General features: G+C 38.8%; 1 protein-coding gene across 18 annotated transcripts in view; it reads right to left on the bottom strand.

Moving 5' to 3' along the window:
* Positions 1–26,767, bottom strand: part of MAGI1 (membrane associated guanylate kinase, WW and PDZ domain containing 1) — a 640,650-nt gene that overhangs the window by 250,681 nt on the left and 363,202 nt on the right. For all 18 annotated transcript variants that reach the window (XM_019984506.2, XM_019984508.2, XM_019984507.2 and 15 more), the window contains exon 2: positions 12,421–12,537. In XM_019984506.2, coding sequence (XP_019840065.1) covers positions 12,421–12,537 — 117 coding nt within the window. The remainder of the gene's footprint in view (positions 1–12,420; positions 12,538–26,767) is intronic.

Here is a 26,767-nt window from a genome sequence, read left to right as displayed (position 1 = left end):
ATGCTGAACCTGAAGCTCCAATACTTTGGCCACCTGATGCAAAGAACTGACTTTTGGAAAAGACCCTGATGCTGGGAAAGATGAAGGTGGGAGGAGAAGGGGATGACAAAGGATGAGACGGTTGATGGCGTCACCAACGTGATGGACATGAGTTTCAGTAGGCCCCGGGACTTGGTGATGGACAGGAAAGCCTGGTGTGCTGCAGTCTATGGGGTCACAAAGAGTCGGACACAAATGAGTGACTGAACTGAACTGTTTTAAAAATACTTTTATTTGGAAATAATTGCATATTTATAGAAATTTGTAAGAATAAGAATAATACAAAATTTTAACCATTTCTAATGTTTTGTAGCCATGTGAAAGTAAGCTGCATTCACCATGGCCCTATATCCCTAAAAACATTACAGTGTATTTTCCCAAAATAGAGATGTATATTTGGTTAAAATTTAAATGCAATAGGCAATATGTCAAGCAGGTCATAAGTCTACTTTATTCTTATCATGAATGAAACTAACAAAAGTGACATTTTCTTATTGTTTAAACTGTGGGTAGCTCATTTCATAGAGACTTTAGGTAACCTTAACATAGCATAACTGGTGAAGTGTTCTTACTTGGATCTCATCATAAGTGCCCATTATCCATTAGAGAAGCTAGAAATTTTATTTGTACATAGTTTTATAAAACACTTTTGATACAAGATTTCTTTAAATATATATTGTATGTCATTCTCTTAAATGATTCTTCCTAAATCTAAAATTACTAAAATTTCATCAGATCTATTCTTAAAATAACTAAGTGGTAAGGATACTGTGAAACTTCCCTGTCCCTACATAAGTTTCTATGGAAATTGCTTTATAATTTCAACAAATCTTGATGAAAAATGTCAGCTAAAATTATGAAGCAATTAAATAAATTAACATGGCTGCCAAACAGATATGCTAGCATCCTACATCCAGCCAAGGACTAATCTATATGTTATTAAGACTCTTTTAAATTCAATACATTAATTTAAAAACTGGTCTTTAAGGTGACTGAACCCAGAGATATAAACCAAGAGCATGGCCTCTCAAGGGAGGTTAGTACTGGATTTGAATCTGGGTTCCATCATTATTAAACTGCTTATCTTGAACAAGTCACTTATAAGCTCCTCGTTCCATGCTCCTAAAACAGGGATGGTAACATCATGCCTTTCAGAGTCTGGTGAAGGATAAAAGAGACAAAACTTGTAAATCACTGGGCACAGTACCTGGTACGTAATGGTAAATACTCGATTAATGACAGATGTTATTATTAAGCAATAAGGTTGGTCTAACATGTTTTCACAAGAAGATCAGAAATTCCATCAACTGTAATTAAACTTAAATCTAAACTCCTATGGCTTTTCCTTGTTCTACACTCCTGAGAACCTTAGAATAAAGAACACCAGCCAAACCATGTTTATATGAGTCTATTAACAGACACATATAAATCAAATCTAGTGTAATGAGCCTTTAAGTTCATAGTTTTTCATTTTTTTTTTCCAATATGACTCCATCCACTCACCAAATATGCAATGGCAATTACAGTTAACAACATATAATAATAAATACAAAGAAGAAAGAACATTAGGGAACTAGCTGATGCTGGGGATATGCAGAGAATGTGCTATTTCAAGTGTGCCTATTATAGGCTAAATGAGCCAATCATTAATCTCCACTATGTTCTTACCTAACACTGAATATTGGGTTGTTACTCAACAAACATTGGAGAATCTTTTTTCTTTAAACTTAGCTTGTTCTCCACCCCCCACCCTGCAAAAAAAATTATAAAAATCATAAAACAGAGAACCATATACATAAAGCCCAAAGTCTAATGACAACATGAGAAAAGGGAAAACAGCTGAACTTGAAGAGTCATGTTAGAAAGGAAAGGGAAAAGGGTCTGGAAGAAAGAAGACTACTTTACACAGAGGACCTTTGGTACTTCCCTGGTGGCCCAGGGGTTAGAATTCTGGTCTTTCACTATCATGGCCCAGGTTCCATCCCTGGTGGGGAAACAGATCTTGCAAGCCACACGGTACAACCAAAACAAAACAAAAAACTTATACAAAGAGGACCCTTAAATAGAGGATCTATGAACTGCCATGATCACTGCGGGGGGCTTAGGTACCTCAGAAACATCAACACAGGTAATGAGGAAACGGAGTCTCAAAGAACCCAAGTCAACAGCACTGGTTAGGGTCCTGCCAGCCTCTCTGGTCCGGCATAGCAGAAAGCCCAGCACACGTGAAGATCTAGCCCCAAGAAGAAGAGAGAACATCCAGATCAGGAATGTCCAAGTTTTTCTCATGAACTCACTGATGGGATAACTCTAAATCTAGATTACACCTAAGAAACAAGTTTTTTGTTTTTGTTTTTTCCCTAATCAGTTCAGTCATTCAGTCGTGTCCGACTCTTTGCGACACCATGAACCGCAGCACGCCAGGCCTCCCTGTCCATCACCAACTCCCGGAGTTCACCTAAACACATATCCATCAAGTCGGTGATGCCATCCAACCATCTCATCCTCTGTCGTCCCCTTCTCCTCCTGCCGTCAATCTTTCCCAGCATCAGGGTCTTTTCCAATGAGTCAGCTCTTCACATCAGGTGGCCAAAGTATTGGAGTTTCAGCTTCAACATCAGTCCTTCCAATGAACACCCAAGACTGATCTCCTTTAGGATGGACTGGTTGGAACTTCTTGCAGTCCAAGGGACTCTCAAGAGTCTTCTCCAACACTACAGTTCAAAAGCATCAATTCTTCAGTGCTCAGCTTTCTTTATAGTCCAACCCTCACATCCATACATGACCACTGGAAAAACCATAGCCTTGACTAGACGGACCTTTGTTGGCAAAGTAATGTCTCTGCTTTTTAATAAGCTATCTAGGTTGGTCATAACTTTCCTTCCAAGAAGTAAGCATATATTAATTTCATGGCTGCAATCACCATCTGCAGTGATTTTGGAGCCCAAAAAATAAAGTCAGCCACTGTTTCCACTGTTTCCCCATCTATTTGCCACAAAGTGATGGGACCAGATGCCATGATCTTAGTTTTCTGAATGTTGAGCTTTAAGCCAGCTTTTAATTTGGCACAAAACTCCTTGCCTACTATTGCTTTACCTTCTCAGCTTGTACTTGATGAAATGGGAAAATTCATACATCTGAGAAGTGAAACAGCCAGCAGTGGGGGAAATCCCCTTGACATAGACAAGCCTATGTTTAAAATATCTTCTGTGTATACCATACTGTGTTAAACCTAGAAAAAGTACAAAAACAAATCAAAACCCTAAGAATTCATCCCTACCTATGAACATCCCTTGTTGCCAGAATATCCCATTTTATAGGATGTTTACAGAAGCATCAGTTTAAACTTATATGTGTTAAGATATAAGTATTATGTAAGAGAGAACTCTGTACCATCATATGAACCATTCACTTCTTTATTATAATTCTTGGCTTCTTATTGGACAGCCCCATGGGAAACCAATGTAGAACAAGTAAGATCTGATGGAGAAAGAAAGAAAGGACAGGCATAGGCAGTAAGGGATGGGCCAGTGGGTAATGGGAGTCTCCAGACCTCAGACCAGCTAGGAGCACATGGTAAAATACAGGACTGATGGGTAGAATGGAAGAGGAGAAAAAAAGTGGGGAAGTGATGGAGAAGGGATGAGGACATACACTGATAAGATTGTGGGCAACAAACATTTGCAACTGAATAGAAAAGGGGGAGGGTCTACCAGTGCAGTGAGCTTGAGTTCAGGTCCTCAGTAGACTGGTTTTTTTTTTTTTTTGAGCCCAGAGTGAGAGACAGCCTATGTATCAGCATTATGGCAAGGCTTGTGGGACACAGTATGAGCACAAAAGAGAGCACTTGGAGAGCTGTTATAACTGTTACTAGTCAGAGTTTTGCAACAAGGCTGGGCTTGGTAAAGACTAAAGTGATCCTTCAATATCAGCCATCACTAACTGGTAAGAGGAAAAGGGAAATAGTCACAGTGAGAACATTTCTAGTGACTTTCATCTAATTAGTCCTGGGGTTGCTTACAGAACTGTCTACATCATGAATGAAAATCTGAAGCCTTCTACTTGTGTCAAACACAACCTAAACACAGAGATGTACAGTCCAAGAAAGAAGCAAAGTTCCTATACCCAGTTCTTTATCCTGGCCTCTTGCTGATAAACTGGTCTAGTTAGTATCATCAGCTGTAAATGAAAAATGAGTTAGTTCCAGGCAAGAAGTACTGGAAACAGCTATGCTTAAGAGAAACTAACACATTTGAATAACACCAAGGGTAACTTATGGTCCTGACATCACAGTCACATTCAAAATAATAAACACATCAACTGTTGGTTAGCAGATGCTAACATGCCCATTAAAATCTACCACCACTACAAATAAAAAGCAGGATCACCTATGTTTACCACATTAGATTTAAATAATCTTAGAGATCAAAGATGTTTAATTCCTTTGTAAACTCCTTTAAGTCAATGATCAATGCCTCTTACAGGTTGCAATGATCTCAGTATCAGGGAGAGCCTTGATCAACATGTTAAGCTACAGAAAAAACTGACTTATCCTTTCCTCTTTCAAATGACCTCTGCTTGAAAAGAAAGAGGTGTTCAATCTCTATTGAGCCCAGAGAAGGGAGAAGGAACAGGAGGGGTGGACTTCGGCATTCCAGAGCCCTGAGACTCCTAGATGAGTTGTATCTCGTTTTGACAGCAGCAGTAGAGTAAATGACAAGCCCTGTCAGGTAACGCATTTATCTTCACGGGCAAAGCAGCCATTCCAAAACAAGAATCTCAGATGTTGTCACATCAGCTAAGACAAGAAGTCATAAAGCAGAATGGCTATCATTGCAGGAAGTGCAGTGATATCTAGACTGTAATTAGGAGGGGCTGTGAATGGGCACTCCAGCTCCAAGCTCACCAGGAGCCTGGACTTTCTGGGTTTAGATTCTCAGTCATGTAATCAGTGGAGTCTTCATCAGCCAACTCAGAGCTCAAGCCGCTGAGCTGCCCTTTATTCTGAGAGTTTTATGGCAAGAGTAGCTCTGCTGATTCCCCAAAATGTTAAGTAATGAAGAAAAAAAATAATAAAACAAGAAAAACAAAGTGGGTCTCTATCCATCTCTTCACTAGTTCTTTCAATCAATAGATATTTATCCCATGTTCCAGAAACTCAGCCAGCCAGGTGTGGGCTGATCACTGAGGTAGATCCAGTCGCTGGCCTCAGAAGAGTAGGATTCTAAAAGAACAGATAGATATACAGCAGGCAGGGTACGTGGTCAAATGGGGTGGCGGGGCTGGGGGAGCAGTGAGGAAGGCGGTGGGCACAATCTACGGAGGCCTTCCTGGAGGTAGCAGCATCTAGACTAGAGCTTACAAGAAGCTTATGAACTGGTTAGATGGAAAGATGGAGAGAAAAGAGACAATAATTTATACCCAGTTATAAGAAGATATCAAGCATATTTGAGAAATGGACAAAGTTTGTATGACTAAAGAATTTAGGGGAAGGGGATTGGGAATGTAAGCAGGATTTGAGGGGCAGGAGACAGAAATATTAACCAGATGATTCTGAGGAATGACAGAAGTCAGCAACACTGATGATGTTTACATGCATTTGAAATCCACTTATTGGGGATCCCCCTGGAGCTCAGTGGTAAAGAATCTGCCTGCGGATTGGATTCCTGGTTCAGGAAGATCCCACATGCTGAGGAGCAACTAAGCCTGTGCACCACAACCATTGAGCCTGTGCCCTAGAGCCCGGGAACCACAATTACTGAGATAAAACCAATGAAGCCTGCTCATTGCAACTACAGAATAGCCCCCATTCACTGCAACTAGAGACAAGCTCATGCAGCAAGGAAGACCCAAGACAGCTGAAAATTTTTAAAATTCTTTTTTAAAAGATCCATTTATCTTAAGGTGGTTTTCCATGAGTAGACCACTGATATATCTCAAGAGATTCCTACAGTGATTTTTTAAAAGCTAAATAATCATTAAGCAGTTATTAAAATTCAATACTACACATCAGTGAAATACATGAAAATCAGAGAGAAGACGCTTATTTCTTAGATACAATGACTTATCTAGCTTCCCACCCCCAAGACATAAAACTCTATGATTTTAAACATTTATAATTCAACAGTGAGGTTTTTCTTTCTTTCTTCTTTCAATCTCAGTGGTCCATGGTATACTGCTCTAATCACATCATTGTTGTTTAGTCTCTCAGTCGTGTCTGACTCTTTGCGACCCCATAGACTGCAGCATGCCAGGCTTTCCTGTTCACCGCCATCTCCAGGAGCTTGCTCAAACTCATGTCCATTGAATCAGAGATTCCATCCAACCATTAGGTCCTCTGTCATTCTCTTCTCCTCCGGCCTCAATCTTTCCCAGCATCAGGGTCTTTTCTAATGAGTCAGCTTTTCGCATCAGGTGGCCAAAGTATTGGAGTTGCAGCTTCAGATCAGTCCTTACAATGAATATTCAGGATTGATTTCCTTTAGGGTTGACTGGTTTGAACTCCTTGCAGTCCAACAGACTCTCAACAGTCTTCTCCAACACCACAGTTCAAAAGCACCAATGCTTCAGGGCTCAGCTTTCTTTATAGTCCAACTCTCACATCCATACATGACTATTAAAAAAACTATGGCGCTGACTAGACAAACATTTGTTGGTAAATTAATGCCTCTGCTTTTTAATATGCTGTTCTGGCTTGCCATAGCTTTTCTTACAAGGAGCAAGTGTTTTTTAATTTCAAGGCTGCAGTCACTATCTGCAGTGCTTTTGGAGCCCAAGAAAATAACAGTGTCATTGTTTCCCCATCTATTTGCCATGAAGTGATGAAGTGGTAGGACCGGATGCCATGATCTTATTTTTCTGATTGTTGAGTTTTAAGCCAGCTTTTTCACTCTCCTCTTTCACCCTCATCAAAGGCTCTTTAGTTAGTTCCTCTTCACTTTCCAGCCATAAGGGTGGTATCATCTGCATATTGGGGATTATTTATATTTCTCCCTGCAATCTGGATTCCAGTTTGTGCTTCATTCAGCCCAGCATTTCACATGATGTACTCTGCATATAAGTTAAATAAGCAGGGTAACAATACACAGCCTTGACATACATACTCTTTCCAAATTTTTTTTTTTTTTTAAGAATAGCTTTATTGCTTTGTCAGGCAAAGGGGGAAACATAGAGGGCTCCTGTGTCCCTCAACCAGGCTCCTCCGTCCATGGGATTCTCTAGGCAAGAATACTGGAGTGGGTTGCCATTTCCTTCTCCTCTTTCCTAATTTTGAACCAGTTTATTGTTCCATGTCCAGTTCTAATGGTTGCTTCTTGAACTGCAAACAGGTTTCTCTAATCACATTACTGTCAATTATACCCAGTACAGGAGTTAGAGAATTGGTTAAACCCTGTCCATGCTCTTGCTAACTGTGTGATTCGAAGCAATCTCTCTGAGCCTCTGTCTCCTCCAATGGATCCATCTCTTGGGGCTGCTGTCAGTGTTTGGTGAGACAATGTTGGAGATAGATATTTCTAGTTCCATTTTACTAGAGATTTAAGAAAAAAAAAAAAAAAGAGAGAGAGAGAGAGACTCAGAGAGGCTATCTGACCAAGCTGACCAGTTATAGAACAGCCCTCATATTTTACACCAAGGCTTCTGACTCATTCTGCATCTAGTTCTCTCTTTTTCCACAGTAATTTGGGGTGGGGGGGGGAGGTGGTAGTAATTTTCAGTATGAAAAGGCAAAAAAAATATATGATACTGAAAGATGAACTCCCCAGGTCGGTAGGTGCCCAATATGCTACTGGAGAAGAGTGGAAAAATAACTCCAGAAAGAATGAAGAAACAGAACCAAAGCGAAAACAATGCCCAGTTGTGGATGTGATTAGTGATGGAAATAAAGTCCAATACTGTAAAGAACAATATTGCATAGAAACCTGGAATGTTAGGTCCATGAATCAAGATAAATTGAAAGTGGTCAAACAGGACATTTTAAGAGTGAACATTGACATTTTAGGAATCAGCGAACTAAAATGGACCGGAATGGGTGAATTTAATTCAGATGACCATTCTATCTACCATTGTGGGCAAGAATCCCTTAGAACAAATGGAGTAGCCCTTATACTCAACAAGAGTCTGAAATGCAGTGCTTGGGAGCAATCTGAAAAATGACAGAATGATCTCTGTTCATTTCCAAGGCAAGCCATTCAGTATAACAGCAATTCAAGTCTACGCCCCAACCACTAACGCTGACAAAGCTGAAGTTGAACGGTTCTATGATGACCTATAAGACCTTCTAGAACTAACACCCAAAAAAGATGTCCTTTCCTCATAGGGGACTGGAATGCAAAAGTAGGAAGTCAAGAAATATCTGGTGTAACAGGGAAGTTTGGTCTTGGAGGACAGAATGAAGCACGGCAACGGCAAATAGAGTTTTGCCAAGAGAACACACTGGTCATAGCAAATACCCTCTTCCAACAATACAAGAGACAACTCTACACATGGACATCACCAAATGGTCAATACCAAAATCAGACTGATTATATTCTTTGCAGCCAAAGATAGAGAAGCTCTATACAGTCAGTAAAAACAAGACTGGGAGCTGACTGTGGCTCAGATCATGAACTCCTCATGAATACTCATTGGAAGGACTGTTGCTGAAGCTGAAGCTCCAATACTTTAGCCACCTGATGTCAAAAACTGACTCATTAGAAAAGACTGTGATGCTAGGAAAGATTGAAGGCAGGAGGAGAAGGGGGATGACAGAGGATGAGATGGTTGGATGGCATCATCGACTCCATGGACATGAGTTTAAGAAAGCTCTAGAAGTTGGTGATGGACAGGAAAGCCTGGTGTGCTGCAGTCTGTGGGGTCACAAAGAGTCAAACACAACTGAGCAAATGAACTGAAATGAATAATTTTCAATGATAATATAATTAAATTTTATCTATGATGACCCTTTTCATACTATGGAATAAAATGTTTTTGAATCAAAACAAAAGAGGAGTAGAAAATAATAATGACTATAGCAAAAATAGCACTAAATGAACAATTTAACTGGGTAAATTCTGGATGAGAAGTGAGTAATGCGGCATTAGAACTGGTATGATTTTGAGGAAACTACATTTGTTACTTCATTTTTTTACCCGAAAATACGGATGCAAAACTTCCACTGTCTTTGCCAAAAAACTAGGATAAAATGGAATTCTGAATGGCAAAACCCATCATGGTGCCCAGAAGGTTCTACTACACTATGGTGACACTAAAACAAACTTGAGAACAAACAGCCTTATCTGTTCATTTCTTGTGACATGTGAGCCTCCTAAAATGTACAGAAAGGGAAGTCTACCCCAGCTCGCAAGCACCTGCTCATGAGATCATCCCTTCTCAAAAGACCAAAGGTACTGAAATACCGGCAGCAGGAAGTTCTGGAAAATATAGATTGCAGGAGTTCATTTCCCTGTGGCACAGTCAACAACATCACTGGGAAGATCCGTGACTCGGTCCAGGGCTTCCTCACCCATGAGCACGACAGCTTGGTACTGAGCTCTGCTCTATCAGTCACATGGGCCAAAGAACCAAAATAAACACACGTGTGGCCCCAGTCATCTAAGCCTATAACCAAATCCCACGGGACCCCTGTTCCAAGGCACACACACGGCGCCAGATTCAGAAACAGACCTCTTCCAAGTTTCCTTCCTGTTTTATGCAGGAAATATAAAATGAAATGTTACCTGTTTTCTCTTTAGTGAAAAAAAAATCTCTCTCCACATTCTCAATTTCTGATTTATTGGTTTCATAGACATGAAACATCAATACCAATGGCTCTATATAAGCAAAGACAAAATATTATTTTCCACTGTTTTTTAAAAGGCTGAGGTCATTTTTGCCCCAATTCCTACAGAGTGATAAGCTTAAAATCAAGCCATTTAGCTCACAGTCAGGTCCAATAAATCACTGGAAAAAATAAATGGAAAATCTTGCCAAAATGTAACCATAGTAACACCACAGATGCATCAAGAAATGGTGTGCTCATTTGCTTCATTCCCCATTTCTTAAATTGGAATCTGAGTAGGGGAAAAATTACACAGAGAACAATCATGATTCTGCAATTACTGAATTATGCAAAATTGCATCCAACCTGCTTACTAGAACTTTGGAGGCAGCAACGGTCGAGCTACAGAAATAGCCCTGGATGGCTTACAAGTCCCAAAACCCTGGATCTGCCATGTAACAGTTACTTGATTGCTCTGTGTTTCCTCATCTGGAAAATGGGTACTGGAAACCTCAACCTCAAAGGGCTGCTATTCTAAGTGTAAAATGGGACAGTATATCAGAGGTAGGACAATGGCTTGAAACCCTAGTCACCTTTGGCCTTACTTTAATTGGCTTACCTTCCTGTCTTGATTTCTTTCTTTATTTCTATAAAAATAGAAAGGCAATCCCTGCCCATTCATGTGAGTAACCATAGGTATTATCATCATTATTATTATTAATCCAAGTGTAAGGAACAGTTAGGATACTATTAGGATTATGGCTTTCAATACTAATAATACAAAATTAAAAGAACTGGGGGCCAGAGATTCACATTAATGCATGATCATATTTTCTCTGTCAAATGCAGCTCTGAAAATAAATAAATGTGGCTCTTCCACTCAGCAGAAAGAGGCAACTTTGGGGCACTGGCCCAAGTCACTTGCAGTCAACCCAGTCTCTTACTCTTGGCTTTATGAATAGGTGAAATGGAAGGCAGGGTCTGTTCTAAAATCTGATCGCCAAAGGTCCCCAGCTACGCTTCCAGTCTAAGTCCCTGCAGAACCACGGCATGCCTGAAATCAATTCTGTTCATCATTTTCAGTAGTATGAGGAAACACTAGCACTCAAGCACATCACTGGAAAAATATTACTTCTTTTAAAAAAAACCATCCATAGCAAATGAATTAGAACAATAGGCAGAGTACCTTGAACTTCAAATTTGTCCTCCTTTTTTTAGGTGATTAAAAAAAATTTTTTTAATTATAAAATTTTGAAGGACTGGATAACAGGAAAAAAGAAAACTCCCAAGTAATAAAATAAAAATCATTCTTTCTTCTTATTTTCTTCTTTTTCTCTTCCTATTTTGAATGAAGGTAAATAATCACACATCTTCCCAGGATTCTCATCTCATAATGAGCTGGATGAGAATGTAGACTGATAGAGCATGGTTAAACCTCATGATCTGGTAGGCTGATTCCCTCCTCCCTTCCTTCTTTCCCTTAACCACAAAATTCCCAATGTCATAGTCCCTATGTTCTATTATCTTGCTTTCTCAGATTTGGTCTTATCTAATAGGTCCCTTGGACTGCAAGGAGATCCAACCAGTCCATTCTAAAGGAGATCAGTCCTGGGTGTTCTTTGGAAGGAATGATGCTAAAGCTGAAACTCCAGTACTTTGGCCACCTCATGTGAAGAGTTGACTCATTGGAAAAGAGTCTGATGCTGGGAGGGACTTGGGGCAGGGGGAGAAGGGGACGACAGAGGATGAGATGGCTGGATGGCATCATCGACTCAATGGACGTGAGTTTGAGTGAACTCCAGGAGTTGGCGATGGACAGGGAGGCCTGGCGTGCTGCAATTCATGGTATCGCAAAGAGTCGGACACGACTGAGAGACTGAACTGAACTGAACTGAACTGAATAGGTTTGGAACTTTGGGATTTTTAATCTGTGGAATCACAGAGGCTTTCTTCAAAGGAAATCATACATGAAATCATGATTTATGAATCTCATTAAGGTGGGAAGAGAGAGTTCACTGAGGCATTCCCTTTGCTGAGGGCCACCAGAGACCTACTGAAATCCTCAGAGGTCAGTTTGAAGGCCTCTGGCCTGGTCCTCTCCACTCATAACAAAAATGGTTAACATTTATGAGGCTTACACCGTGCCCATACGATACAAACACATGACAAATGTCACTCCTCTGACTTTCTAACAGTTCTGTGAAGTTAGTAAGAGTGAGATGTCTTTTTCACTACTGTGAAAACATGCCCTTACAAAGGATAAATAATTTGCCTGGCATATTCAAGCCAGAACTTGAAAAACTAAGTAATTCACCTGGTTAGGTACTCTGTCTCACTGTCAATTTTTTTGCTTGTTTTTAAATTGTTTCGCCATTTTGGGGCCTCCCCTTGCAGTATGTGGGGTCTTAGTGTCCTAACTAGGGATAGAACTCACACCCCCTACATTGGAAGCGCAGAGTCTTAACCACTGGATTGCTAGTCCCACACTGTCAATTTGGACTCCCTGCACTTAGGGAGTCACTAAATGAGCAAACTGCCAAGTACTCCAGAACCAGCTATTGTTTGTCTTCCCTCAACTTTTCACACACCCACCAGCAGTAAGATGTCCCAAACTGGCTACTTACAAGGCACAGCATGGCGGTAAAGGTTATCTCTTATGGTCTGCTGGAGCTCATGATCAGGCGACCCTTTCTGGAACCTCTGATTGAGAAAATGTCGCAGGTCTTTGTTCAGCTTTCCTCCTACAGGAAATATATAAAACAGAAGGCATCAAACATCAGGTTTCCTAGAGACTGAGCAGCCTGAGAGCCATGTATAGGAAAGCCACAAGAAGCCATTCTAGTCTGCTACCCTCTGTCATCAGGAAGACTTAAGTTTTGGTTTTCCTATGCAGGGGAAAAAGCAAGCAGGAATGTAATAAAGATAAAACAGCACTGAAACAGTATTAATTTGGGGATCCCAATTCACATAATACTAGGAGAATCAAACAACAAAGAATTCAAAAGAAGCTATTACATTTAAAATATGTATTGTAGACACTTGCAAACATTATTAGATGGAAAGTGGATGGCTGAAATCTTACAGAGGACAATCTATCAATAGCTGACAAATTATAAAATGCTCTTTGACTAGGGATTCAACTGGAATAAATTTACTCTATGGCTATACTTGCAAAAGTCTGCCCAAATCTCCAGTATTGTTCACTGAAACATTTTTGTAGCAGTGAATAAATAAAAATAATCACAAAAAAACCCTGGAAACAACCATCAGGAATCAACTAAGTAAAACTATCATCTGCATAATAACTACTGTACAAAAGCTAGATCTTCATGTATTGGAACTGCAGGAAAATATGTGGAATGGTAACTACCATCTGACCTTTTATGTGAGAAGAATAAAGAAAAGGAGAGACATGTATTAATGGAAGGAACCACCAAAAAGTTTTAACAACAGTCTCCTTTAGGAAGAAGGACTTGAGTTTGGGAAATAAGAGGATACGTCACTCTTCATTATACAGACAGAAAGAGATATATAGATCTTACTATTCTGTGTTGATTTATAATCACTGAACACATTTTTTTTTTTTTAATTGGTGTTGCTTAACCAATAGTTATCTGGGCTGGTCTATGTGTTTATTTCTTTTTAATTCTCTACAGTTAACAGACCTAAACAAAAGCTTAAAAAATATATTATTACAAAATGTATCACAGAAAGAAGAAGGTAACCAAACTTTTTAAAAAAATTATAAACACAAATTATAGTCTACATGATCAGATGGGTTATAGATCAACATAGCTAACACTTATTCTTAATGGAGAAAACTGCTTCAGTGACAGCTAAAAATAACAAGGCTAAGATTGTCCTTCTGTTTTTAGACAAGATAAAAATTAGGTAAGAGCATTTTTAGCATTAGAGAAACAATGCAGTATCCGTGTGAACCACAGAATTCACGTCTTCAGAAGATAATTTTCCCATAGTCAAAAAGAGCAAGTTATGAGCATGAAAGTTTGATGGTTAAGAAGATGCTATGATTCCTAGGAGAGGAATTACTGATCTTTATTTTAGTATCATATTCTAAACCAGATTTCCTACTATAGCTGATCATTTTAGAATAGACTAATGAAACTCAATTTGAACTACTTTATTTGAGTTGTAGTACACCTAAGATTTCAAGTGGCCAAAAGAAAAATGCATAGCTCTATCTCAGGTCATTCAATTATTCATCAAATATTTATTAAGAAGACACACACACACACACACACACACACACATTTCCCACCTCCCCACAATGGTCTGAATATATAGTTTATAAAATATATACAATTGTGCATTAAGCATATGAAAAGATATTCAATACCGCTAATTATTAGAGAAAGGCAAATTAAAGTCATAGTGAGATCCTGCTACATACCTGCCACAATGGAAAAAATCAATATTAGGTTTTAGCAAGACTGTGAAGCAACAGGAACTCCTATATACTGCTAAGTGAAAGTGAAAGTGAAGTCGCTCAGTTGTGTCTGACTCTTTGTGACCCCATGGACTATAGCCTACCAGGCTCCTCTGTCCATGGGATTTTCCAGGCAATATACTGCTAGTGGGCGTCTAAAATGGGAAAACAACTTGACAGTATTTTATAAACTAATCTTCACTAACCAAATGACCCAATTCCACTGTTATTTATGCAAGAGACGTGAAAACAAGTACACACATATAAACACAAAACTTATAGATGAATCATCACAGCAACTTCATTCATTATATACTAGCCCCAAATTGGAAACAATCCAAATGATTATCAACACTGAATGGATAAGGGAACTGTATTATATTCAAACAACAGGATGCTACACAACAATTAAAAGATACAAACCACGAATATTGATGAATATCAAATACATTATGCTGAGCAAAAGAAGCCAGACACAAAAGACAACATATTATCTGATTCCATTTATATATAAAGCTTCACAGCAGGCCTATCTACAATGACAGCAAACAGTTCAGCAGTTACCTGGAGTGAGAACAGGCAGAGATTAACACACAGGGAACAAAATCTATAGAGTATACCTGTAATTTCCTGGTTTTGCAACTGTACTATATAGCTACATAAGAATGCTACCACTGGAAGAGGCAGAGTGAAGGATAAGCAAGAAGTCTGAACTATTTTTTATGACTTCCTGAGAGCCAACACGGATATCAAGACAAAAACTTTTTTAAACAGGGAAATCAAAAGGAAACTTGGGCGGCGGGGGTGGTGGCGGGGGACGGGTGGCAGAGATTCCAATGCAGTATATCTCAATTGTATTAGTGATAAAACAGGTTTACACATTTATCAAACCTTACAGAATAGTATATCTAAATGGAGACATTTTATAGTATAGAAATTGTACTATCATAAAATCAATTTCAAAAATTTAAACTGTACATAAGTATCGAAAGACTATATGGTAGGCACTGTTCTAAATGCTTAGTTTTCAATTTCTCATTAAAGAGAGAAACTGAAAGAAGAGTGGAGTAAATCTTGGTGGTTGAGACAGACAGGTTTGTGTGTGAATCCTGGTTCTACTCTTTATTAGCTGGTGAACCCAAGTGCCTTGCTTACTCTCTGAACCTCACTTTTCTCATTTATGAAAACAGAGCACTGACGTAACAGTAGCTCTAATACAAGACTTGTAAAGATTAAAGGAGATTCAAACAGTACTTGGCGAAGAGAAAGCACTTAATAAAAGATGGAGATCATCACTAGAGTGGGCCACCATTGAAGCAAGTGAAGAAAGAGCTGAGATCAGTCCAAAAACGGACTGCTATTCCTTTTAAAAATACACAGAGGAAATTCCCTGGTGGTCCAATGCTCAGGACACCAAGCTCTCGCTGCCAAGGGCCTCCCTCAGTTCAATCACTGGTTAAGGAACCAAGATCCTAAAAAGCCACACAGAGTGGCCAAACACACACACACACACAAAACACTAACTATGAATTAGATATATAAGAAATTATAATTAAAACGAGCTTTTAAAAAATGCACATAAAACTTTTGACTTACACGGCCAGAAACAAAATACAGGCACAGGGAAATCTGGAATAAAGGCTACTTCTAGAGTTTCCAGAAGGGAATAAAACTCTCAGTTTAGTTCAGTCGCTCAGCTGTGTCTGACTCTTAGAGACCCCATGGACTGCAGCACACTAGGCTTTCCTGTCCATCACCAACTCACGGAGCCTACTCAAACTCATGTCCATCGCGTTGGTGATGCCATCCAACCATCTCATCCTCTGTCATCCCCTTCTCCTCCTGCCTTCAATCTTTCCCAGCATTAGGGTCTTTTCCAGAGAATCAGTTCTTCACATTGGGTGGCCAAAGTATTGGAGTTTCAGCTTCAGCATCAGTCCTTCCAATGAATATTCAGCACTCTAATAAAACTCTACTGCACTAAAATTTTCTGGACATGTGTAAACTGGTTAACATTTCACACAGATTTAATATACTCCTGGCACTGTGCCACCAACTTGATAGACATGAGCTTAAGCAAGCTCCAGGAGTTGGTGATGGACCCCTGCCTGGTGTGCTATAGCCCATGGGGTCGCAAAGAACTGGACACGATTGAGCGACTGGACTGAACTGAACTGGCACTGCACTGGAATTGTTCAGAAAATAAAATCAACTAGTAAATTACTGACATGTGATAGTCATGCTGGTCAACTCTACTTCTAGGTCTAAACGTTCTTGAATTTGACCACAAGGAAAAGAAAGTTTATCAGCAAAATCCCCATTGCCTAGAACCTAGTATTTATCTTCCCCTAGGAGACCAGAGTTCTGTGCAATAAAAACACACTGACAGCTAACATTTGATCTGTAAGTTGTAAAGATGTTATGGGATCCAAATGTACCACTGCCTAAGTCAAAAGCAATTCCGAAGACTCGGGATTCAGTATCTCTTTATTTCATATAGGTCCTTACGAGTCCAAAACAAAAATCCAAAGAAGACTCAGGATAGAGTGTTCCTTTATCCCACATAGATCCTTATGAATCATATTCAATACCTATCAAGATGAACCTGGGGCACTGAGACTGGAAGCATTCTTAATTCATAGACACTCTTTGTTGACACTTGAGCTTTACAATCAAACTAGCCAAGCTAGCTAAAGTTTATGATCATCAAACTAAAACTCCTCCCTACTGCGGATGTGCAAAAGGGCAAGGTTAACTTCGCTGCCGGTTAACATTTACTCTGTGTTCCATGACATTTATAAGCCAAAAGCCTCAACCTTCGCATTACATTAGAAATACTGTACTTTTTGGGCATCTAATCTCAAATTAATTGCCAATTATTCAGGGGAACATGTCTATAAATCTTCTCCTAATTGTCAAGGGCAGTGAGCCAATGAAATAATAATTGTTAGAGGAAGGGTTTGTCATAGCATCTTCGCTCTCTGTGAAATTCAAGATTTGTTTTGCAAATGGAAAAGAGAACACAGGTCAGCAACATACAGAACTTTTTCCAACAAAAGGTTTCAGAGCTGATTTTAAGATAATTTTATTATTTAAATAGCAAAAGGGGGACTTTAGACCCTGTCTTGGATTAGCCACTATTTCATATTTTCATATGTATATATCTGGAATTCTGTGGTTTTAAATGTACAACAATATAGCTCTGCTCTTTTGATTACCATTACTTGACAGAAATTTAACCATGTCAATCAGTGTACTTTTGAATTATTTAAATGCTGTATAATATTCCATTTTTAAAATACAGTAATTTTATTTCTCCTTCAGAGATAATTAGGCTATTTCCAATGTTGCTGACAATTCAACAATGCTGCAGTAAGTGTCATTAAAATACTTTAAAAAAAAAAAGCAAAACTGTGTATTTTTTTACTCTTAAAATATCTAAACCTGGAAATAGATGTAGTCACCTTCTAACTTACCTAGGTATCTCTAAATTCTCAAAATCATTGGGGCCAACTTGCTTTTCTACCAAAAGGCTGGGAAGTCCCATTTCCCCACACTTAGGCCAACATTTGCCATTATTTGTGTATGTAGGGTCCTGGGACTAGTCCCAGATTTGAAGATTTGCTAGGAAGATTCACATGACTCAGAATATACTTGTACTCAAAGCTATATTTCATTATGGAAAAAGGGTACAACTCAAGTGCAGCAAAGGGAAAAGGTTCCAGGGGCAGTAAAGTCCAAAGGAAATCAGGTACAAGCTTCTGAGAGCCCCTTCCCCGGTGAAGTCACTCTAACTCCCAGGGCAACAGTGTGAAATGTGCCCTTTAGACACTCAAGGCAGCTCATTACACATAAGGGCGCAGAATTTGTATTAGGAACTAACCATGTAGGCAGCCTCTGCCTGGCATAAAATCAAGTTCCAAACTCTCAGAAGGAAAGGATAAAATGTATCTTTTGCATCAACAGTTAAAGCACAATAAGCTGCTATTAGTTCTGGGAATGGACAGAACCCTCTGGAAATGCAATTTCCCAGACCCGAGCCAAGAGCCAATTTGGTACGCTGGCATTCAAACTAACCAGCAACTCTTTTCTGCACTGTCCATGGTGTTTCCCAGGTGGTGCAATGGTAAAGACTCCACCTGCCAATGCAGGAGATGCAAGAGACAAGGATTCAATCCCTGGGTCAGGATGATCCCCTGGAGTAGGAAATGGCAACCCACTCCAGTATTCTTGCCTAGAAAATTCCATGGACAGAGGAGCCTGGTGGGCTACACAGTCCATGGGAGGGCAAAGAGTCACACATAACTGAGCATATACAAACCACCCATCTTTTTAAAAAATCTTCCTGATCTAATAAAGATGAATTGATATTTTATCAATTTATTTGATACATTACACTAATTTATTTACAAACCATGTATTAATGAAATTGGACCTTCTTTTTTTCTTTTTAACATTTCTTCTCCTGTAACTTGCCTGTTCATAGTCTTTGTGTATTTTCCTAATAGGTTGTCTTGTTATTCTTGATAAGATGCTATTTATATATTCTGGGTATGATTCCTTCATCAAGTATTTACGTTACAAACCTTGCCTATTATTATTTAAACATGAAACAATTCCCAAAATAACTGCGTTGTGCTATTCTCCAACTATTGCTCTCCCATGCTAGATAGTTTTCTACCAACTCAACCAGAGCATCATTTTCTGCTCTGGTCTCTATGAGGGATTATGAGGGAACTCTGCTCTGATCTCTATCTCCTAGAATATAGATTCTAAGCAGGAATGCTAGTCAGTAGAAATCTGCACGGTCAAGAAATTAGTTTTCCACATAAACAAAAGTACCTACGGAATGGGAGAAAATATTCAGTATGTACAAACGATGCAACCTATTTCGGATTTATTTCCAAAATATAGAAACAGCTCATGCAGCCCAACAACAAAAAAACCCAAAAAAACTCAATCAAAAAATGGACAGAAGACCTAGGTAGATATTTTTCCAAAGAAGATACACAGACAGCCAAGAAACACATGAAAATATGCTCAACATTGCTAATTATTAGAGAAATGCAAATCAAAACTACAATGAGATATCACCTTATATCAACCAGAACTGCCACCATCAAAAAGTCTACAATTAATAAATGCTGAAGAGCATGTGGAGAAAAGAGAACTCTCCTACATCGTTGATGGGAAAAAGTAAATCTGTGCAAGCACTACGGAGAATAGTATAGAGGTTCCTTAAAAAAACAAAAAATAAAGCTACCATATGATCCACCAACCCCACTTCTGGGCATATACTTGGAAAAGGTGAAAACTCTAATTCAAAAAGATATGTGAACTCCTATGCTCATAGCAGAAATATTAACAATAGCCAAGTCATGGAAGCAACCTAAGTGTCCAGCGGTAGATCAATGACTAAAGAAGATACAGTGTATGTGTGTGTATACACGCAGGCATGTGCACATACACTCAAAAAAAAAAAAACAACCTGAAATATTACTCAGCCATAAAAAAGAATAAAATACTGTCATTTGCAACAAAATGGATGGACCTAGAGAATATTATATTAAGTGAAGTCAGACTGAGAAAGGCAAATGCTATATGATACCACTTATATGTGGAATCTAAAGAATGATACAAATGAACTTATTTACAAAACAGAAATAGGCTCATAGACATAGAAAACAAACTTATGGTTACCAAAGGAAAAGGGAGGGGTAATAAATTTAGAGGTTTGGGTTAACAGATACACACTATTCTAAATAAACAATAAGAACTTACTGTATAGCACAAATAATTATATTCAATATCTTATAATAAACTATAACAGAAAAGAATCTGAAAAGAATATATATATTCTTTAGATGTATGTATGTATATATATATATGTGTATATATATATATATATATACACACACACACACACACACACACACCTTTATATATATATATATACATCTGTATATATGAACTATATACAGGATAGGCTTTTCTAATACAAAATTATAAGGTGAAGAACAAATGTACTAGCTTTGTAGTCACTCAGACTTACAATCTGATATATGTTTAAATGAGCTTTGTCCGAAAAATATGTTCGCTATCTGTTTTGTCATAACATATTTTTCCTAATGTTTTTCTTATTGTGAAAATAAGATAAGTTACTGGTGAAATTTAATATTTAATGGGTACAGAGTTTCACCTGGGAAGGACGAAAAAAATTCTGGAAATGTATGGTGTTGATGGCTGTACAACAAAGTGAATGTACTTAATGCCACAGACCTGTATACTTAAAAATGGTTAAAATGATATATTTTATATTATGTATATCTTACCACAATAAAGAAGCAATATAAATTAATTACAAGATTTAAAAAATATACAAAACTTCCCAAAGAAAGTTTATTTATTTTTAATTGAAAGATAACTGCTTTACAGAATTTTGTTGTTTTCTGCCAAAAGTTTAAAAATAAACTGTTATTTAATTTGCATCACCATTAACATTTAGTCCTATATGCCCTGAGTATGCATATACATATATACTTATAATATGCTTAAATATTGGAGCAGATTCGTTGATTCACTCAACAAATCTTTCTTAAGTGCCTTCAGCCAGATACCCTGTGGGCCCAGAAGAGAGGGCATGAAAACACTGAGTTCCTGAGTCAGGACTGACACACCCGTTTCGGGAAGCAAAAAGCAGGCCTCGGGTCTGAGATAATAGTAAGATGAAAAGGAAGACGAGAAGCCGGTTAGTTTTGCTCAGTGTGGGGTAAAGCACTGTAGGCAGAGGGACAGCATGTGTAAAAGTTCCAGAAGCGGAAAAGAGGTTAAAAATTTAGAGAAACAGCATAAAGCTCAGACAAGGCCTAGGCTCATATTGAGGTTCCAAAGATAAGCAGGGACCAGATAATTTTGTACCTTGCAGACCATAAGAGTCTGCACTTTATTCCAAGCTCAGTAGGAATCCACTCAAGGGATTTTAGTCAGGGAGGTGGGAAGGTCTGGTCTAAATTTTGAGATGACTCTTGCAGCCATGCAGTGGGTGAAGAGTACAGGGAGAAAATGGGATGAAGCTGACCCAACGAGACCTGAGATGACCTGGATTAAGGAAATGACCAAATAGAAGGGCAGAGGGGACAGAGGAGGTGCAATTTAAAGCTGAAACTGATAGAGTTCACCTATGTGATGGAGGAAAATACCAAATACAAGAGAGGACTCAAAAATGACTTTGGTGTCTGAGCTTCAGTTAAGCTGTGATGAACAGGTCTGAGTGGAACTAAGAGTTCCATGAGTACCTATTTAACATGGGATGCGTAAGATCGTGTGATATACATGATTCATACCCAAATATTCTAATAATTCATAAGCATTTCCAATATACTATTAGAGCTCAAAATATACTTTTAATTTACATAGTACTTTAGCTTATCAATTTATCACAACCTATGTAATCATTACCAATTATTAAGCATACAAATTGTTTCCACTGCGCTTATCTTCCTTATACAAAATCTATCTGTATTTCTTATTACTTTCTCATGATTCTTAAGTGAAAATGTTGGTACAAAAGGTATAAAAACGTTCAAGGTTCTTGACAGAAAATCCTCTCCAAAAAGATTGTATCAGCATCACTTCATCCAGCTTGATTTCATTTATTTTTACCACATCACAAGGCATGTGGGATCTTAGTTCCCCAACCAGAGATCAAATCTATGCCCCCTGCAGTACAAACACGGAGTCTCAACCACTGAACAGCCAGGGCATTTCCTTCCAGCTTGATTTTAAATGGTCCCAAAATAGCAGTGTGGGTTCACCTTAATATTATTAGCTTCACATTAACAGTCAATTAGATGTTTTTTTTTTCTTAAAAAAAAAAATATAAATAGTGCTGTAATGGAAAACATTAAATATGAATTTTTGCTGAAATTTCCTGGAAGTAGAGTGAATAGAGCAATGAGTATGAACATTAAAGATTTTTGATAACATATTGACAAACTGCCTTCCATACAGCAGTTTTTGAAGGAAATATAGTATCACTGATCTGACAACTGGGGGCTTCCCTGGTGGCTCACAAGGTAAAGAATCTGCCTGTAATGTAGGAGACCTGAGTTCAATCCCTGGGTCAGGAAGATCCCCTGGAGAAGAGAATGGCTACCCACTCCAGTATTCTTGCCTGAAGAATTCCATGGACAGAGGAGCCTGGTGGGCAGTCCATGGGGTCACTAAGAGTCAGACATGACTGAGCAACTAACACACATCTGACAATTACAGAGTCCATATGAGAATGATTTTTCTCCTTAAAATTATGCAATTATAAAAAAAGTTTCCACCAATAATTCAAATAATTCTAATTCAAAGCTCTGTATTAAGAGAGGAAGCATGGCTACTAAAACTATGTTTCCTTTAATTCTGAGAAACTGTTGGTTCCAATGAGAAAACTGATTTGGAGAATGGCTTGTTGAGAAATAACAAATGAATTCCATTATCATATGTATTTAAGTAAAAAAATAAAAATAAAAACAAAAGAACCCTTGTGTCTAAAAAATACAGAAATTGGTAACACTCAGTGTGCCAGTTACAGAATTACTTCCAAGCCGCCTTCCCCCAAATGGCATGGAAGCACTGGTCTAGGTCAGGGGTCAGCAAAATTTTTCTGTAAAGGGCCAACAGCCAGACAGCACATATTTTTCAGCTTTGGGGGCACGCATGGACTCAGTCCAACTGGTCAACTCTGCCTTTGTAGTATGAAAACAGCCATAGATTATATGTAAAAAAAGTTGTTTTCCAATAGAACTTATTTACAAACGTAGGCAGCAGATTCGGCCCAGGGGCCACATTTGGCTAACTCTTGGTCCAGATGTTGGTTCTGCATCTCCAGGTGAGCAATTCTTGTGTAATACTTGGGGTACAGGATAGTCATCATCTCTAACATTAGCCTAAGCGGCTCTACTCAGAAAGTTACTGAAATTCAGATTACTACATTGTACTCAGGATCTACTGAACTAAAATCTCTGAAAGTCAGGTTCACCAATCTATGGTTTAACAAATCTTCAAGTGATTTTATACATGCTAAAGTCTTCAAATTAAAGGTCTAAGTCCAGCAAAGTTCCTTAATAAAACTTGGGGAACTAGGTTCTAAGAATGAGCTTTTCCCTATTTCTCCCATCTCTTGCAAACCTCAAGAGACGCTGCCACTCCACTAGTGAGCCAGTAATAACACTTTATAATAAGAGGCACAGCACACATGACTCCAGGCAGGTGGTATCTCATTAGACCAGCAGAGATTGAATCCTTTCCCCTAGTGGTACAAAGACTGCTATCCTTACAATCTTGTTTCTGCAGAACTTAAAAAACAGAAAAGAAAAATACATGGTGAGTCTGTGATGTGAAACAGAGGCTGCAGGATAGATTTCTGTATGCTGATGAAGCTCCAGAAATTACTATCTACATTTAACTCCCCACATGGACAAGCATGAAACATTTTGCTAGCACTTCAGGATAGCTGCTTTATTATTATTATCCTGCCTGTTTTTTCGGTTCTTTTTCTCCTGGTCAATCTTTTGATAAATTTCATCCCACAGCAAGAAGAAACCTGAATTAAGCATGGAAAAGAAAACAAGGTTCAAATTCCATCATCTCTATTTTTCTCATTATTTCCAGCCTTTTGTGCTTCTTATATTCGTTCTAGTTAAACAGGGTAGTAGAATAACACCTGCTCAGAAAAATGAATAAATAAAAGGTTTACTGAGAGCAGAAAAGACAATGGTCCCCTGCTGGCAACACTATATAGCTGATATGAGCTTCTGCCCAACCCTAATCAATAAACAGCTGCATGACCTCATGTAAAGTTGAAGTCAAATGTCTCTACAATCAGAACCACGAGTGGAATCTGACGATAGTGTGTGTGCGTCCTTCAAGAAGACACTAAATTCTTAAAAAGACATTAGGATCTAACAGAACTGTGCTCAACCAACCTGCAGGACTCAAGTGCTAACAGTGAACACTGGATGGACATGGCTCTGAAGGCAAATACAAACTGAGATGCCATTGGCATTCCATAGTTTGAACATCCATAGTAATTAACACAGCTGTTCCCCTACCGTCCCAATCTCACTCCAATTTATTCTCAGATAAGAATAGATAATGCAGGTGGTAAACTATATTCTAATATGGTCTGATATCATTCAAGCAACAGCAGACTAGGACTAGAGTTCCAGGTCCTCTGACCTACACAAGGAAATATCATAGAAGCATAAAGTTAAAGTGAATTCACTCAGTCGTGTTCCAACTCTTTGGGACCCCACGGACTGTAGCCTACCAGGCTCCTCCGTCCATGGGATTTTCCAGGCAACAGTACTGGAATGGATTGTCATTTCCTTCTCCAGGGGATCTTCCTGACCCAGGGACTGAACCCAGGTCTGCATTGTGGGCAGATGCTTTACCGTCTGAGTCACCAGGGAAGCCACCAAGCCATACAAACGGTGCTGGGAAAGACTGAAGGCAGGAGGAGGAGGAGGTGGCAGAGGATGAAATTGCTGGACGGCATCATCAGCTCAATGGACGTGAGTTTGAGCAAACTCCAGGGGATAGTGAAGGACAGAGAAGCCTGTTATGCTGCAGGCCACGGGATTGCAAAGAGTCAGACACTACTGAGTGACTGAACAACAAGGATTACATTAGCACATGCCACTCCAATTTCTGCTGGATTGTGAGAATAGAGCCCACCAACAATATCTACACATTATTTGATGGGTCTGAAAAAGGTGAGACCATTTTCCCTGAGCAAAGCATCCTAATAAGTCTATGCTTTGCACAGTACTCCTCTTTAAAAATGTTTCAGAACTGAGAACAAATAAGAGAATCACAAGTATATGGTCCCAGACAGGTGAGAATGGAAAGAAAGACATCTTGCATCAGTAAGATTCTACAGCAGATGCAGGCAAAACTTTTCTGCAAGGTCAGATAGTAAATATTTTAGGCTTCGTAGGCTGTAAGGTCTGTGTTCCAACTCTTCAGCTCTGTTTTACCAGTAAATCAACTCTAAACAAGATGTAAACAATTGTGCCTGGCTATGTTCTAATAAAACTTTATTACAAAAACATACAGTAGCCTGGACTTGGCCCGCAAGCTGTAGTTTGCCACCACCCCATTCCAAGGATTGTCTCTCTCTCAAAAACGTGATGTTTGCCTAAGCTTGCCAGGCTTTACATGACTGTGCATCTGTGTGTATACAGGTAGCTCTGGTGTACAAACAACTGCCTTAGAAAAAGAGTAGGAGGGTGAGCCACAGATCTGCACTGGTGGGGCTTTCATAAAAAAACTCAATGGCTTAAACATAACCCATTCTCATGGCCTCTACAAAGCAGAACAATTTTACACATTTAAAGAGCCTTCTGAGAAATGTACTAAATGTTTCCTAGAATGGAATGTTACTGGTGTCAATCTCCACTCTATACAGATCTGCAGGATAGAAAAACTCAGACATTATAAATAAGAATTTCCCTTTGACGATCATATGTTTGATGCTTTATCATAAATCTCTTTCATGAACTTTATCTCATTTAAACCTCATAAAACCCAGGGAGAATGGTAATATTGTTCCCACTTCAAAACAGATGAAGAAAGTGAGACTCTCAGGTACTGAAGGGATCAGATGGAGGTAGGACCAGAACTCAGATATCCTAACTCCAAACCTCTACACTTTCCCCCTTTCATCTCTGTGATTCTAAACCAGGTGTTTATCCAGCAGTGGAGGGTGAAACTTTTTGTTGAAAACATATACTGGTATTTATCGCAACTGTCAAGGTCATGGAAAAACAAGAAAAGATTAAGAACCTTGTACAGACTAGAGGAGTTTAAGACATGACAACTAAACACAACATAGACAGAAAATAGACACTGGTAAAAGCAACTTAGGTCAGATGTATCATGACTATGCAAGATGTTGGCACTGGGGAAAATTAGGTAAAGGAGATTCCAGAATGCTCTGTACTATCTTTGCAGCTTTTTGCATCTAAAATGTTCCAAAACAGAATTTATTTCTAAAAAAATGTACATAATGCACCTATGTGAATGTGCCTATGTGCAGGGTTCTCGGGCTGTTTTACTTTCGTGAAACCAGTAGGTAAGAATTCTTACAGGGACTGAGCACAGTTCTCATTTATAGAGAGTATGATATACAGTATATGTGGCTAAAAATTATTTGGGAGAAAGAGTTCTTAATTCATAGGTGGTCACAAGATATTTCTAATTCCTGTAATTCCATAAGTGATTATCATTTTCACACTACTGTTTTCATTCCATCACCATCTTTCAGCTGTTATTCAAAAGTGATTATAAATAATGGGGCTATAAAAGCCATTCAATAATTAGGACACTCACTGGCCATATGCCCACCCCGACAGTGGGAGGTGATTTATGTAAGGAAACCCCAGCACATCTGCCAAGCTGGTTTCTCTCTGACGAACTCTCCAATTGCAGATGAAAACATGGCTCTTAATAGTCATCTTTTTCTTAACTAGAGC

The sequence above is a fragment of the Bos indicus genome, chromosome 22 (assembly GCF_029378745.1).
Source record: "Bos indicus isolate NIAB-ARS_2022 breed Sahiwal x Tharparkar chromosome 22, NIAB-ARS_B.indTharparkar_mat_pri_1.0, whole genome shotgun sequence".
NCBI lineage: Eukaryota > Metazoa > Chordata > Mammalia > Artiodactyla > Bovidae > Bos > Bos indicus.
This window is presented reverse-complemented; position numbering and strand designations above follow the sequence as displayed.